Source organism: Manis pentadactyla, chromosome 2, assembly GCF_030020395.1.
Source record: "Manis pentadactyla isolate mManPen7 chromosome 2, mManPen7.hap1, whole genome shotgun sequence".
Lineage (NCBI taxonomy): Eukaryota > Metazoa > Chordata > Mammalia > Pholidota > Manidae > Manis > Manis pentadactyla.
In genome coordinates this window covers 110,982,702-110,997,678 of record NC_080020.1, presented here as the reverse complement: position 1 = coordinate 110,997,678, position 14,977 = coordinate 110,982,702, and the positions used below count along the sequence as shown (strand labels likewise).

Sequence of the window (14,977 nt, the reverse complement as noted above, 5' to 3'; positions counted from 1 at the left end):
AATTGAGTAATAGTTAAGATATGTGCATGCTCTTTGTAGCAGAATATTTGGCCATCCCCTCCTCCTCCTCCTCTTATCCTATGATCCTAGCCTCCTTTACGGACACTTCTGTACTCTTCATAGGCTTAGTAGAACTATTCCTAGGACTTACTTCATTCTGTCATTCTCAGTTTAGACCCAGAAAAGACTGATCTTTCCTCTCCAACCTCTTGGCTGAGCCAAGAGGGAGTCATGTGACATAAGATTGGCCAATCATTTGCTTTAAATCATGAACCAAGGCAGAACCAGAATCCCTGAGTGGCAGCAGTGGTGGCTCTGGTAGGCGTCTGTGGGGGGAGGAGTGGCAGCTGCCTCCTGGCCTCACAGTTCTCGCCAAGTGACAGGACTGTGCCCCTATTACTGGCCCACCAGAAAGGCCTTGGATTCTGTTATTAAAAACATCAGTGGTAGGCCCCAGCAACAGTTACATTAATAATAAATAGACACATTAGATCTCTGTGAATCACAAACAAAGTGTCTTAACTGATATGCTGGAGAATTACATAAAGTTATTAAAAAGAAACATCAGGACATATTAGTAAGTGAAAAATCAGACTGAGGAACATTCATTCACTCAAGGAATGTTTATTGAGGGCTGCCACTTATTAGTCTTGGTGCTCTGAACAGGAAACGCCTAGTTCCTGCCTTCATGGAGCATTGTTTGAAACATCAAAATATTGGACATGAACTGTCTACAGTAGTGGGATGAGAAATTCTGTGAATTATGGCACATGCATTGAGTAGTCCCTGCTCTTCCATGGTTTTGCTTTCTAGGGTTTCGGTTACCTGTGGGAACTTTGGTCCTGAAGCAGATGAACCTTCTGACTCTTGTTAGAAGGTCAATAGCAGCCTGACGCTGTGTCACAAATGCCGGTCATTCACCTCATGTTATCTCCTCATGTGGGCATTTTATCATCTCGTCACCACAGGAAGAAGCAGGGTGAATACAGTACAATAAAATATTTTGAGAGGGGGAACCATATTCACAACTTTTTTTTATAGCATATTGTTATAATTATTCTTAGGTATTGTTGTTAATCTCTTACTGTGCCTAATTGGTAAATTACACTTTATTGTAAGTGTGTACAAATAGGGAAAATTAGTATGTATAAGGCTCAGTACTCCCTGAGATTTCAGGCATCCCCCAGGGGCCTTGGAACATGCTCTCCGTGGATAAGGGGGGACTACTGTGTATGGAGGGGCTATCAGCCATTAAAATAATTATTGTGGTCAGTAAATATATACTACAATTTATTTATATACCATATATACTAAGTGAAATAAGATTTAATATTATGAATATATGTAAATGTTTATTATATTTAATGAACACAATAAAAAATTTATATATACATATAAAACATATATATGTGTGTTATGTGTGTGTGTATCTATATATCTTTCAAAAATTTGCATGTAACCCAAAGGTAGCATGCTGTATTAAAAGATTGACAGGATTCATTTCTGAATGGTGGAATTTTTTTCTGAGTTTTCTAAATTTTAGAAATCTGCATATGTTGTTTTTATAAACAGAAAATTTATTATTTGTAACCATAAAATTATTTCAGGGAAGGATACAGTAAAATGTTTGAAATTTCCTAACCCCATTTTACCCTTCACTGTATTTCTAAAATATGCAATAAGGATATACAAGCTATATAAATAGGCATATCTATATAACATATATATAGAAAATATATGTTTGTTAATAAGTAAAATAAAATCTGCATTTTACTTTAATACATCCCAAGCTCCTAGAGTCAAGTTGGAAGTGGTTGGCCTCTGCTCCCCTGAGTCTCTCTTCACTGGTCCCTGAGGTATTAGAAGGTAGAGCAGGGGCTGAGAGCAGTGGCTGGGCTGCCAGGCTGGGAGGGGATACAGGGTTCTGAAGTCAGCTGGCACAGGTGTGGCATGTGGCAGAGATGTCCGCCTTTCTGCCCTGCAGCATCTTCTTTAAGTATGCTCTCCTTCTGTAAGTGTCTTCAAGGTCAAATGCATGGAGCCTCTAACACAATCTCTTTTGTTTTGGGGCAGGAAAGGTAGGGCCTCCTCTCGACATCGTGCTGGATGCATTGAACTGTACAGCTTTCAGCATCCAGTGGAAAATGCCAAGGCATCCCGGGAGCCCCATCATGGGGTATACCGTGAGTACTGGGCACAGGGATTTCTCTAGTGCGGGTGTTGGGTTAACCGTAGGCTTTCTCATGCTTGCTCTTCCTATGTAATAAGTTTCCTCCTGTATAATAGAACTCCTGTACTATTAACTGCTCAACTCTCACTGTCCAAGGGCATTTGTCAGTCATTGTGAAGGGTCCTGAAAGTCAGCCAGGATGTACATCCTTTCCTCTGTTCCGGGATGGGAAAATAAAACTAGGAGAAGATGTGGTTCCTGCTATCCAATTGCCTACAGTCAAATTTGAAGATTAAAGCGGAAACAGGGGAAGTAATAAGGAGTCACTGTGGGACTTCATCTATAAGTACAAAATAATGTAAAAATAGAATGAAGTAAAGAGGGGAACAGAGAATGCACTCTTGTCCATCAAAGGTTCCAAATTGGATTGATGTCAGCTCACCAAAATGTTTTCTTTAAACAGTTTTTAAAAAAATGAGTCAACTTGTAGAAGTTAGGAGATTTCAGATAAATATTTGGAGCTCTGAAATCTCTGGGAATATTCAGAGAGCTGGCCACCCTGGGCCCTCAGGCCTATGGGACACCAAGCCCCCGGGAGCTGAGCTGTCCACTTTAGATGGGACAGAAGCTCCCCCATAACACCCCAGACTCACCACTCCATACTGTTTCCTTTTCACCAAGGGAGAGTAGCCATTTATCATGGCCTCTGTCCTATTATTGCCTCCTTAAAGTAGAGAAAAGTGTTTTTGGACTCATGTTGTATCAGAAAGGGGGGAAATGGAAGATTGCCTGAGAGAGTGGTGGTTTCAGGAAACATAATAGCTGGGTCCAGCCCTCTCCATCACTTCACTGATAAACAGCTTCCTCCTGGCCTCTGCAGGCTCATGCATTTGTGACCCTGGCCAGACACCTCTGATGCTTGTTGCCCCAGAACTGGTGTGTATGAGGCGAGGCACCCCAGAGCCCATGGTGGTTGGGAGCACGGTTGGAACCACAGGCCTTGCCCTCACCCTGGGTGTCTGCATCTTTCCCAGGTCTTTTACTCTGAGGTCGGCATAGATAAATCTGTGCAGGAGCAGTCCCAAAGTGTGCCACACAGCCAGGATGCCCTGAGCACTGTGAGTATGTCTCCACCGGCTGACCCCACAGAAGCACTCTGGGGTTGGCCGAGCAGTGATGTTCAGGGGGATTTCTGGTTTAGTGTGTGTGCGCTGTCCTATGTGTAATAATAATAGCTAGTGCTTGTATGGTCCTATGGAGTTTACAAATATCTTCCATGTACATTGCTTCATCACAAGTGTCTATAGCTCTAGAAAGGCAGCCATACGAATAAAGAGTTCTGGTAGAAAGACTTCTGTCCTGGACTCAACCCACCCCATTATCATGCAAGAAAACAGCTGCCTTACAGCTGTTTTTTTCCCCCCTTCTTTTCTTCATAAAGTTCAATTTTGATTTTTTTTTGAAATCCCAATAAAGCTTTTATAAGTAAATATGGCACATTATATCTTCCAGCTGCCCACAGCACAACACAGAAGAAAATGATATAATCTGAAGTGCATATTCAGACAGTTCATGTTGTTTATTTTTCTTCTCTAGCTCAGCACGCTGTTCTTCCACTAACCAATTGGTGACTCTTGATCTATTTCTTTTCTGTTCTCTGTCAAGGTCTCTCTGGATGAACTTTTCTGCCTCAGGCACGTTCTGTTTTCTTTGCTTTCACTCTCCTCCTCCTTGCACATCTACTACGGTTACCCTGCAGGCTAGAGCCTTTTGAGTTGCTCTGCACAGAGTTAGCACCAGTACCCAGAATACAGCCATAATGCTACTGGCGGTGGTGGTAACATTTATGACTCTGATTTCCCAGGTGTCTATGGGCTATAACCCACAGAAACTCATCTGTCATCTGTGAGAAGTAGCTGTCACTTACTGAGCTTCTGTTACCTACCAAGCACTATCCCTTGTGCTATTTGCATTTGTTTTCCCACTTAATCTTCACAACTCTCCTATGATCTCATTTTAACTACAAAGGACACTGAGACTCAGACAGGTGAAGTGACTTCCCCACATCATACATCAGCAGGTAGCAAAGTCGTCTGGAACCTGGGCGGGCTGACTTCTGGGCCCTGCTCTGGCTATTTTTACCAAAGCTCTCATGACTCACCAAGAACAGAGGCATGTTTTCAGCTTGCTTGTTCTTTGCATGATATGCTTTTAATCTCAGACTTTTGCCGGGCACTCCTCATTTGCCTCAGGAGCCCTGAACCCCAGCCCCTATGGTTTACTTTTCTGGAGAGGGTGAGGTTGGCCCCCAAGGCAACAACTGCATGAGGTTCTGCCTGCTGTCAGCAGCACTGGGACTTTCAACAAGTCCCTGGATCCCACTGCAGGTTTCTGCCTTCCATCCTGCAGTGAGCTCTGCCTAGACCAGGGAGGGCACAGTGCTGGTGACACATGTCTTGGAGTCTCTGAAATTGACATCCTGCCCATCACATCAACCTGGGCTGGTCACCTGCATCTCTGGGAAGGCCCTGCAGTGCAGACGTAAAGCAGAGGCCAGGAGGGAGACAAGCACCCTGGGCTTCCAGACCACTTTCCCCCACTTACAGGTGGCTGACTTCAGCCCAAGTCACTTAGCCTGTCTATGCCTTGGCTTTCTTCCATGAAAGGGGTGTAATATTTACACTGCTGTGAGTGCCAAACAAAACTGTGTGTGAAAAGCCTTTGGTAAAATGTAAAGAAGCCATGTAGATGTTAGTTTTTGCTTCTGATGATCATTGCCTGTATGTTAAATATATTCTGTCTGTTAATTACAGCCAGGCATTGAAATATGCTATCAGATTATAGCATCTGACTACCTTGCTGATTTCAACAAACTCATATTTGCTACAATATGTGCAGCACAAGGTGACGCAGAGTCCTTGTTCTTGAGCACCATTTAGTCTTACTGGACAACCACATTCTCACTGATTAAACAGAGAGCAATGTAAGACCAGATGTAACTGATGTGCCACTTAAGAGACAGTCTGAAGTTTTAAAAAGAGAGATAATGTAGGAACAAATGGTCAAGAGGTAAAATTTGGGGCTGAGAGTTGAAGCAGGGGCAGTTTCTGGAAAGGCAGAGGAGAGGACGGAGCATTCAAATAAAAAAGAATGCTTTGATCCAAAGGAATAAGCATGCATGTGTGCACACATGCCCGTGTACTTGTGTTTGGGTGGGCAGGAGGGGAGTGCAGAATACACAGAAAGGAGAGAGGAAATAAGGACCAGATATAAAGGCAGTGCAGCAGGAAGAGGGGAGGGGCGGAGTCTGGGAGAGCAGAAGGGGAGCTCTGGATTCCAATGACTTGCATTCAGAGTCCTGTGTTACAACAAGCCATCTGGGTAACCTCTCAGTTCCCCCATTGACAAAACAGGGATTCGAAAAGCATCTGGTTCATAGGTAAGTTTATCTGTGGCTTCCAAGCTGTGTGCTGGGCGCTCCAGGGCTCTGCAGCAAACTCCCAGGGGCACTGTGGAATATTTTAACTTTCAAGAGAAATGCCAACCTTTATGTGAACTAACTACTTACTAGGTCGTTTGGGTGTAACTACTGAATGAATGAAATGGTTAGGTATTTCTTTTGGATTACTTTACAGAGGGTTATTTTACAAAGACACTAAAGGTGACATGAGCAGAGAAAGCTTGGGAACCTCTGTACTATATGGTATCATCCTATAGCGTGAGGACACTGTGAACCCCAAACAAGGTCGTGGCCATAGCGCCCTCAGCTCCCCGCCAGCACGGAGTAAGGACTGAGAGAGTGGTCGGTAGAATCCACCTTGTGAAGGTGTGTGTCTGCTGCCCTTTGCACATATTGGAAGGGTGGCTACTCCGTGGGTTTACTTCAGTCCTGTGCCTGAAAAGTTCATGCCTTTTCATGTTCTTTCGTTTTTTCTCCTCCCAGGGGCACTCGGATCATCAGGTGATATTTGTAAGTATGCTTTAGAAAAGTTAAACCCTTGCCCCAACCCAGGATGCAGGGGGTCTCTTTTCATCAAAATGCTGACTTTCCTGCGTCTCCCTCACACTGAGTAAGGTGCGATGGAGAGCTTGGTTCTAGTGGAAGGAGAGACTGCAGAGCGTAACAGGTGAACTTGTAATGATTTAAAAAGAAGCTGCTTGTCTCCGTGTGTACTCTGCTTCCTCTCCAATGGCAGAGGATGGTTAAGAGAAATATTTTTAAAGGCTGGAGTAATCTAAGCTCTGTTCCAAGACTAGGTGAAAAAGACTGAAAAGGAGAGAAGATATTTAAACTAGTGAGCACCACTGTGGGGTGGTCTTCCCCACACCCATTTCCCCTCTCCTTCCCTCTGGACCTTCTCAATAGGACAGGATCAGGTCACCTAAAACTGGTTGATTGGCTTTCTGGATTGAATGCCGAATAGATATTCGGGCTGACAAATGGGTAGTCTGATTTAAGTGACAAAAACACCAAAATAACTGGTCTCTGAGGAATTTTGATGCATTCTTTGATGATCTGCACTTTTTGAGCCTTCTGAGTTTGTTCACAATTGACACAGCCCTTTTCTTAGAACAACCTGCAGGTTTCATCCTAGAAAAATAAGTATCAGAACAAATCAGGACAATTTGGTTATTTTTTTAGAGATAGAACCGGAATGAATGTTTAAATTCATCATCTCCACCCTGTTTGATCATGCATGCCATCAGTTAAGAAATATTTGAACATGTACCAATACATATATATTTATGTGTTTATAAATTACACATATGCTACTCTACTAATACATTATGTATATTATAAAATCCCATAGACTTTTAAAAGAGGAGATAAAGCAAATAGAAAGTTCTGTTTTCTCCTGCTGTCTCAGTAGATCGTCTTGCTTGAGGGGGGTATGCACCACCACCCTGCTTTGGAGTCACTGGTCCCGTTGACCCAGAACAGTGATTCTGTGTGGATCTCACCCAAGATTAGAGAAAGAATACTTAGACAGGAGTCATGAGACTTGCATCTAGTCCCAGCTGTGTCACCGGAGCCAGGGTGACCTTGGGCAAGGTCAACGAACCCCTCTGAATCTGTCTTGGATTGTAAAATGAAGGGGTGGACTAGTAATGGCTCCAGACTAGGGGCTCCTCTGTCTCCTCTGGGGGCATAAGCAAATATAGGTGGGCATTTCAGTAGGCAAGCTTCAGGGATGCTGCCCTGTAGTACACAGGACAGACCCATACAAGGATCTCTCCAGCCCCAAAGCCAATGCTGCCCCCTTTTGCAAAACCTTGGGAGATCCTCTTTAACTTTCTGTGACCACTCAGGGGATGGAAGCCCTTCAATTCCTCTTTCACAGCCTTCATCAAGATCACTGGAAAAAGGATGTTTGGATGATAACACTTCTTTTTCTCTGGTGCCTTCTGTCTGATGAGGCTAGATATTCTCAAATCCCATGGAGGCAATCAAGGCCAGCCTTGACTTGTAGAGTTAAATGTTTAGTTGAATCCAAGGTTACTAGCTACCAATCAAGGTTATTTTAGAGGAATCATAGGATTTTAGTGTTGAAACTTCGGCCCAGAGTGGCATCCCCTCGACCACACAGCTATTTGACACCAGAATGTAGGTCTCCTGGCTCCTAGGCCAGTGCTTTCTCATTCATGCCTCCCCCCAGCTGTGCTCACTGGGTGACCTCAGGGTGTATGTCTGGACTAGTGAATAGGACAATATCCAGTTTCATTTCTCAAAACAAGTGACCTGGGTTTCCAGCAGTTGGGGGAAGGTACAACATGGAAGTGGGCTAAGGTGAAGTCTGAAATCAGGGTCAGATATTTAGTTCAGAATCGTTCAACATGGTTTCATCATTGCAAAGTGAACAAAGATTCGTTAAAGAATAGTCCCATGTTTTTTCAAGGGCTCCTCTTACATGGCTACCCAGGTTGCTTTTATACATTGGATCAGGTATGAATTAGGATAAAAGTCAGGCAGTCTAAAAACCCAAATTAACAGTGATTCTAACACATATGTGTTCGTGTTTCTCTCATGTACTTGTCTGAATATAATTGGTTGAGGACTCTTTTGGTGGTGTCCCTGTGTTAGAGACCCAGGATCCTTCCATCTCACTGTTCTGCCAACTCCTGCTCCCTCCTCCCCATGGTCCACCATGGCCCGCTGCCACACCCGCCTTCTAGACAGAGGAGGAAGAGAGCAGAGGAACAGCCCCCTCACTAGTAAGGAGTAACTCAGAAATGGCCCTCAGCACTTTCCCTCACCCCTCATTGGACAGAATTAGGTCACATGGCCACCTCTAGATGCAAGGCAGACAGGGAAATGTAGTCTCTGAATGGCCAGGGCACAGCTGAAATACGGGGTTTCTATTATAAGAAAGGAGAGGATGGATATGAGGGGACAATGAGGTATCCCTGTCACAGGTTGTTAAGGGAGGGAGCGGGACTGGCAGGGTAGACATGGAAAAGACAGTTGAACATTTGAAAAACAAGGTTGTAGCCTGACAGTTTGCTATGGGTATGTCTGGGAGTTGGGCAGTTGGGAGCGTATTAAGTTGTGGTAATGCTTCTATGAGGGAAACCAGGCCCATTGTCCCCAATGGCAGTTGTGTAAACTCTCAGGGTCTAGTTTCATCATCTGTAAAATGGAGATAAGACTCATCTATTAGGGCTGTTGTGAGGATCAAATGTGGCAGTGGTGTGCAAAGGTTTGTAAATTCCAAAATGGTATCTAAATGTGAACCATTATACCAGTTATCAGATGTAACTTTGTTGTTTCTGATGATCTGTGAAGGAGGCAAGAGTCCTGGGGAGTGGCTCGGTGGGTTCCAAGTCTTTTGAACTTTCTCTTTGGATTCAATGAACTGACCAGCCTTGCTTTTCTGTAGACAAATTTTTTGATTGCATGACAGCTGCAGGTGGTGTTGATAAGACAGAGGAGGCAGTTTTTGGAAGGGGTTTTGTATCTCAGAAAGGTCTAGACGGACACAAAGAAGGATTCTTTTGCCTGAAGTGCCCAACTTTGTCCCCTCCCCACCAAAAAAAGGTGTGGGAGTGGTGAGAGGAGACAGTTGAATTCATTCAGGCTTCTACTCCCTGAAAGTAATTTTTCTCACTCGGTTTCTTACCATCTTGTGCAGAAATAAAGGCCAAGAGAGATTAAACATTTTCACTTCTTTTCAAACTTCCATAAGGCAAAAAACAAACACTTGGTTTTTCCGGTTTGAAAAGAGTATATTCAGCATTTTATCTAGCTTGATGCAAGGCTGAAGTAGTGGTAGTTAAGACATTTAAGGATGGAAATACAAAAAACTATGGATTGTGTGGTATTTTACTAAAGAATCCAAGAGTTATCACAAGTCACAATATAATGAGAGATTCCATTTGGGAGGAGCAATGTCAGAGGATGAAGTGATAGTTAAATCATCGACTCTAACTACCCCCCTTTTCATGGCTCCAGCTGCTCAGTCACCTGGACCCTCGCTCACTCATGCCAGTTTACCAGCCTGTCAGGAAAGGACTGGAAATAGTTGGCCTCTGGGATGGTCACCCTCTACCTCAGGACATGGTCGGGCTAACGGTAGAGCTAGCCTTCCATGTCTAAAGAGGTCAATTGTTTTTTAATCTACATAATAAACTTTTGCAAGTATAATTTCTCTTCATTTTCAGTGATAAATTAAATTTCTGATACATAAATGTCATGTTTATAGGTAAAATAATAATCTGGTCTTCAGTGTTTTTGATAAGTATTTTTTGTTGACTTAAATGTTATTTAATATTTTCCATATGTGTATTATTGAATTAGAACTTGGGCCTTGGATTCAAACAAAGCAGGGTTCAAATCCCTACTTTGCCACTTAATAAACACATGTCCTTGAGTAAATCATTAACTTTTTTCATGGATTTAGTTTTCTCCACTGTAAATGAAAATGAGACTGATACCTACCTCATAGGACTGAAGAAGAATTAACTCAGGCTATATGTGTTTTTCTGGAACAGAGAAAACATTCAATAATTGGTAACTAATAGAAGCTGTATTTGGTATTGGCTCATAGCTAATATCCAGAATAATTCATGAAACCCACCACTACCCCCCATACTTCATAGAGCAGAGGGACTTCACAGGAGAAAAGGATCCTAAAACAAAAGCCTATGAGAGCATCATGTCAGCTTGAAAGTGTGTTTCTGCTTCCATGGGAAAAGCCTGGGAGTGGCAGTTGGGATTGGAAGGAGAACAGGGGTCTTATATCCAATGCACCTGCTATCTTGGTCTATTAACCACCCAGCTGGACAGGAGACTGGGGGACAGATGGTGGGACTAGGATGCACAGGTGCAGAGAATTAGAGTAGGAGAGGGGGCTTTGAAAACAGATCCATATGTCAGCAAAGACCCCTTGCACAGCTCCAAGTAGAATGAAGTCGGGGAGAGGGAGGGTGTGGAGGACTGGAGATGGACACCCACTGGGAAGCTGTAGAAATAGCACAGGTAAGTGGACATGGAAGATGGAAGCGGGTCTGAAAGGCATGTGGAGGTGGCTGGAGGGAGGTGAGTAAGAGGAAGTCAGCCCTGGGTCTGGAGTTACTAAAGAGCCTGAGGCAGAGGTACTGAGGCTGTTAATCTAGATGGAGTGGTCAGTAGAAGCTTGTTCTTGATGTCATCTGCTTATATTGGCCATCTTGGTTTGATTTCTTTCATTCGTTCACTACTTTATTCATTTATCAAAAAGCACCGCTTGAGCATTTGCTACATGTCTGACAATACTATACTAAGCTTTGGAATGCCAGAGGAATAAAAACTTGCTTCCTGCCCTCACGTGGGTGGGGAGAAGGTGACAAATAAACAGACAATTACAATATAAGGTGAGTGGTGCTCAGAGTGAGGTATACCAAGGACGCCGGGGAAGTGTAGAGGAGGGGCGCCTAACCAGACTGGAGGCTGGGGTCAGGGAAATGAGGTAATGTCTCAGCTGAACTGAGTCATGAAGAATGAGCAGGGGTGAGCCAGGCAAGAGTGGGGAGAAGGGCATTTCTTGAAGAGGGAGCAGCAGGTCCAAAGGCCCAGAGGCAAGGAAACGGAGGGCATAAATTTGAGCCCTGCCAAGTCCCTACGTATGACCAGAATATAGACCCAGGAAGGAGGTGGCAGAGATGGTGCCGGAAGGATAAACAGGGGACACAAATGTGGGTTTGTGACTGCCTCTCAGGAGGTTTTAAATGGGAGTGACATGCTCAGATTTAGAGTTTAGAAAGACAACTCTAGTAGCATTGGGGGCACAGTATCAGTGGCATGGAGAAGCAGAGCCCATTGTCATAATTATGAGGACTTGGACTTAAATGGTTGTGAAGATAAAATGACACAAACAGGTTCCAGTGACAGGAAAGAGTGCTGGCAATGGAATTCGTGACTGATGGACTGGTGGACAGGGGAGGGGTGAACACAGAGGACATATCAAGAATTTCTGGTTTGGGTAATGAGAGAGGGGACACAAGAGGTAAAGCAATCTTTTGCTTTGATTTTGGCAGTAGGAAGAGAAATGATTAGTTGAGCTTTGGTTGTGTTGAATTGAGTAGCTTAGTAGTTGTTGGACAGATACTCAAAAGGCAGTCACAAACCCACATCTGCACCTTGAGAGGCAGATCAGGCCAGAAGACACGGATTTGGGAGGTGTCGCGCAGTGGTGGTGCTGCCAGCGAAGGGCGTAGTAGGTGGGGTTGCCCTGCAAGACTGCACAGTTGGAGGAGACAGTGAGGGGTGAGCCCCTGGGGCAGATCAACACCCAAGAGGCAAGCAGAGAACGGGGAGTGGGTGGAGTACATGAGGAGGGAACACGGAGAGGAGGCGATCAGGGAGGAGTGGAGCCACACTTGCAAGGGAACAGAGAGATTTAAGAAGCAGGGGTGGGCAGCAGTATCGAAACCTGCAAGAAGTCAAAGACTGAGATGGTCCCGTTGGATTTACTGTGAAGTTGCTGTGGAGAATCTGGTTAGAATAACTCAGTAGGTTTGTAGTGAGAAGAAGCCACGTGAGAGTAAGTTGCGGAGTGAATAGGAGGTGAAGAAGTGGGCACTCCAGGGAGGTTGCCTTTGTGGAGGGGAGGTGGGACACATGCATGGTGGAGGAATGATTGATTGTTTTCCAGATGGGAGAGACTTGAGCACAGTAAATACTTACAGAAAGATCAGGTAGATAAGTGAGAGGATGGAGAGAATAGGAGAAAAAGAAGAAAGGGAGCAGATGGCATTCAGAGCACAGGAGGTGAGCCACAGCTGAGACCAGGGGCTCACAAACCCGGCCACCCTTTGGTCTCACCTGCAGAGCTTTAAACACACTGACCCTGGGTCCTACCCCCAAGAGATGCTGATTTAACTAGTCTGGAGTGGAGTCCAAGCAGCAGTATTCTTTTCAGATCTTCACGTGATTCTAAGGTGCCTTCAAGGTTAAGAACTACTGCAGTAAGTGTTTGCTGCTTATTTGTCAAGTTCTTTTTACAAGTTTTGTTGGTCAATTGATTAATTCCCCTTAATGACAATGACTGTTTAATCATCTGCAGGGAAGTTTGTAAAGAAATACAAGACAGGATCTCTGCCCTCAAGCAGCTTATAACCCCACAGGAGAAATAGTAATAATTTGTAATTTATGTAAGTGTTAACTTAGTGGCACAGCAGTTGGTAGGATAAGATGGGCCTGGGAGGTCAGGGTCAAGGGGAAGATTCAGGCCCCTGAGAAGTGACAGCACCTAGTAAGCAGAGAAGAGGAGGGGGTCTCACACAGCCAAGACAAAAATCACTACAACCTGTTTCTTGAGGACATCCTTGGTGCCAGCTGCTTATTAGCACATCATCCCAAATATTAAAACCAGGCAAGGTAGTTAGATATCATCCCTATTTTCCAGAGAAAGAAACTGAGGCTGAGGGAATTTAATCTCAAGGCCACAGCTAGCAATACATGGCACAGCCAGGATTCCAGCCCAGAACGCGTTGATTCCAGAGCCCGGTTCCCTTCCGCTACAATGGGCTGGGACCAGTGTGACCGAGGCTCCCGCTTGCTGTTTAGCACTGCAGCCTCAGGAACGCATCAGTTTTGCCAAAGCCCAGGGCGCAGCGAGTCTTCTTCAGCTGGGGCTTTCTGGTGAGGGGGAAGTTCACACACATCCATCATCAGTCCTAGTAGGTCTGTAGAGAAAATGAAAGTTCCTACGTCCAGGATTCTCACCTGACCCTGGTTGGCTTGTGCACTGCACGCATGTGGGCAACATGCTGTTATTGACTCTATGCAAAGAGCTCTGCCCAGTGCTCTGGGCTGCATGGCTGCTGGAGAGCAGAGACTGGAGGCTGGAGGGGTGGCAGTGCAGAGGATAGAGACTGAGACAGCTGGAGGCGGACAGAGAGGCCCAGAGGCAGAGACCTGCTTGCTGCATACAGACTTGCTCTGAGGCGAACAGGGTTCTAACGCTTGACCTGCCACTGTGGGAGTAAAGTTGGATATAAAACCTTTCACCCTAAGAATGTTCCGTTGTCATTTTTTTTGGTCTCACTGAATCAAGAGTGAACTTGCCAGGGGCTGAAACGCACTGGCAAGACAGATCTCAGTGTGTGGTTCCTGAACCAGCATGTGGGAAGCTGTTTGGAGTGCACATTCTCAGGCCCCTCCTCAGATTTACTCAATCAGAAACCTTGAGGTCCAGGCCCAGCAGTTTGTTTTCAGAAGCCCTCCAGGTGATGTAGTTTAAAATTTGAGAACCGGAGTTTGATCCCTACTTTATTGGTACAAATCAAGATTTCAGTTTGCTGCTGTGGCTAATCTCTGAGCATCTGTGTTGTGCAAATGGAAAGAAAGAACTGGGGGAGTCCAACCCCGGCAACGGTCGTTACCTGGGTTCCAACAGTCTGGCATTCAGTCCAGAGAACTCAGATGTTAAGAGCGACATCTGACAGGGTGAATGAGTCCCAGTTCTAGTACAGTGCATAGACTCCAATAAAGGATAATTCTCTAGTCGTGGGAAATACAGCATGGTGTTCTCCTCTTTGCACATTTTAAAACTTGGCCGGCCTAGGGAAAGTAAAACAGTCTCTGTTCCAAGAATTTCACAGGGGCCTTCAGATGCAGCCCTCATGGAGATTGTCTGGTTTGCCCCCAAAGAACTTCTGGTCATTGATCTATTCCTATTCGATCATTGTCAGGAGGAAGTGATCGGAAATTTGAAACCAGGCACTGAATATCGAGTGACCATAGCAGCATACAGCCCGACTGGCAAAGGGCGGCTTAGCTCTCCTCGGCATGTTACCACTGTGCCCCAAGGTAAAGGGGGTTCAAATCACTAATAATCGGAGGGTGATGGGTGCTATTCATTCATTCTTTTATTCAGTGTATATCAATGAGGACCTACTATGTGCCCTGCATTGTGTTAGGCTCTGGGAATTCAGTGGTGAGCGGAAACGGGCACAGCCCCTGCCCTCCCAGAGATTGGTGGAGTGGGTCCAGACATTGTCTAATTTTTATGTAGTCACAGACTGTGGTAAGTGCTACCTAGAGGACCGTGAGAACACAAAAGGGAAGGGGTGAGGTAAGAACTCCCTGACAAGATAACTAGTAGAGATGTGACAAGTAGGTGGGAACTGGGAAGGTGAGGAAGCTGAGTGGGAGCACAGACTTCACAGGTAATGGAGCCCAGCAAGGGAGGGGGGCACTGTGCTGGACGCAGGGGGACAAAGGCGGCTCCATCGCGTTGTTCGCATGGCTCGCTGTGGAGGGAGGAGCGTATGGTAGCACGTAGCCCCAGCACATGTGAGGTCTGTGTGACAGGCTCTGGATTCCTC

General features: G+C 45.1%; 1 protein-coding gene across 1 annotated transcript in view; it reads left to right on the top strand.

Annotated features, from left to right (window-relative positions):
• Positions 1 to 14,977, top strand: part of EGFLAM (EGF like, fibronectin type III and laminin G domains) — a 155,741-nt gene that overhangs the window by 48,193 nt on the left and 92,571 nt on the right. Inside the window, exons 2-5 of the mRNA XM_036886056.2 lie at positions 2,074 to 2,183; positions 3,205 to 3,288; positions 6,114 to 6,140; positions 14,342 to 14,459. Of these exons, the coding sequence (XP_036741951.2) occupies positions 2,074 to 2,183; positions 3,205 to 3,288; positions 6,114 to 6,140; positions 14,342 to 14,459 (339 nt within the window). The remainder of the gene's footprint in view (positions 1 to 2,073; positions 2,184 to 3,204; positions 3,289 to 6,113; positions 6,141 to 14,341; positions 14,460 to 14,977) is intronic.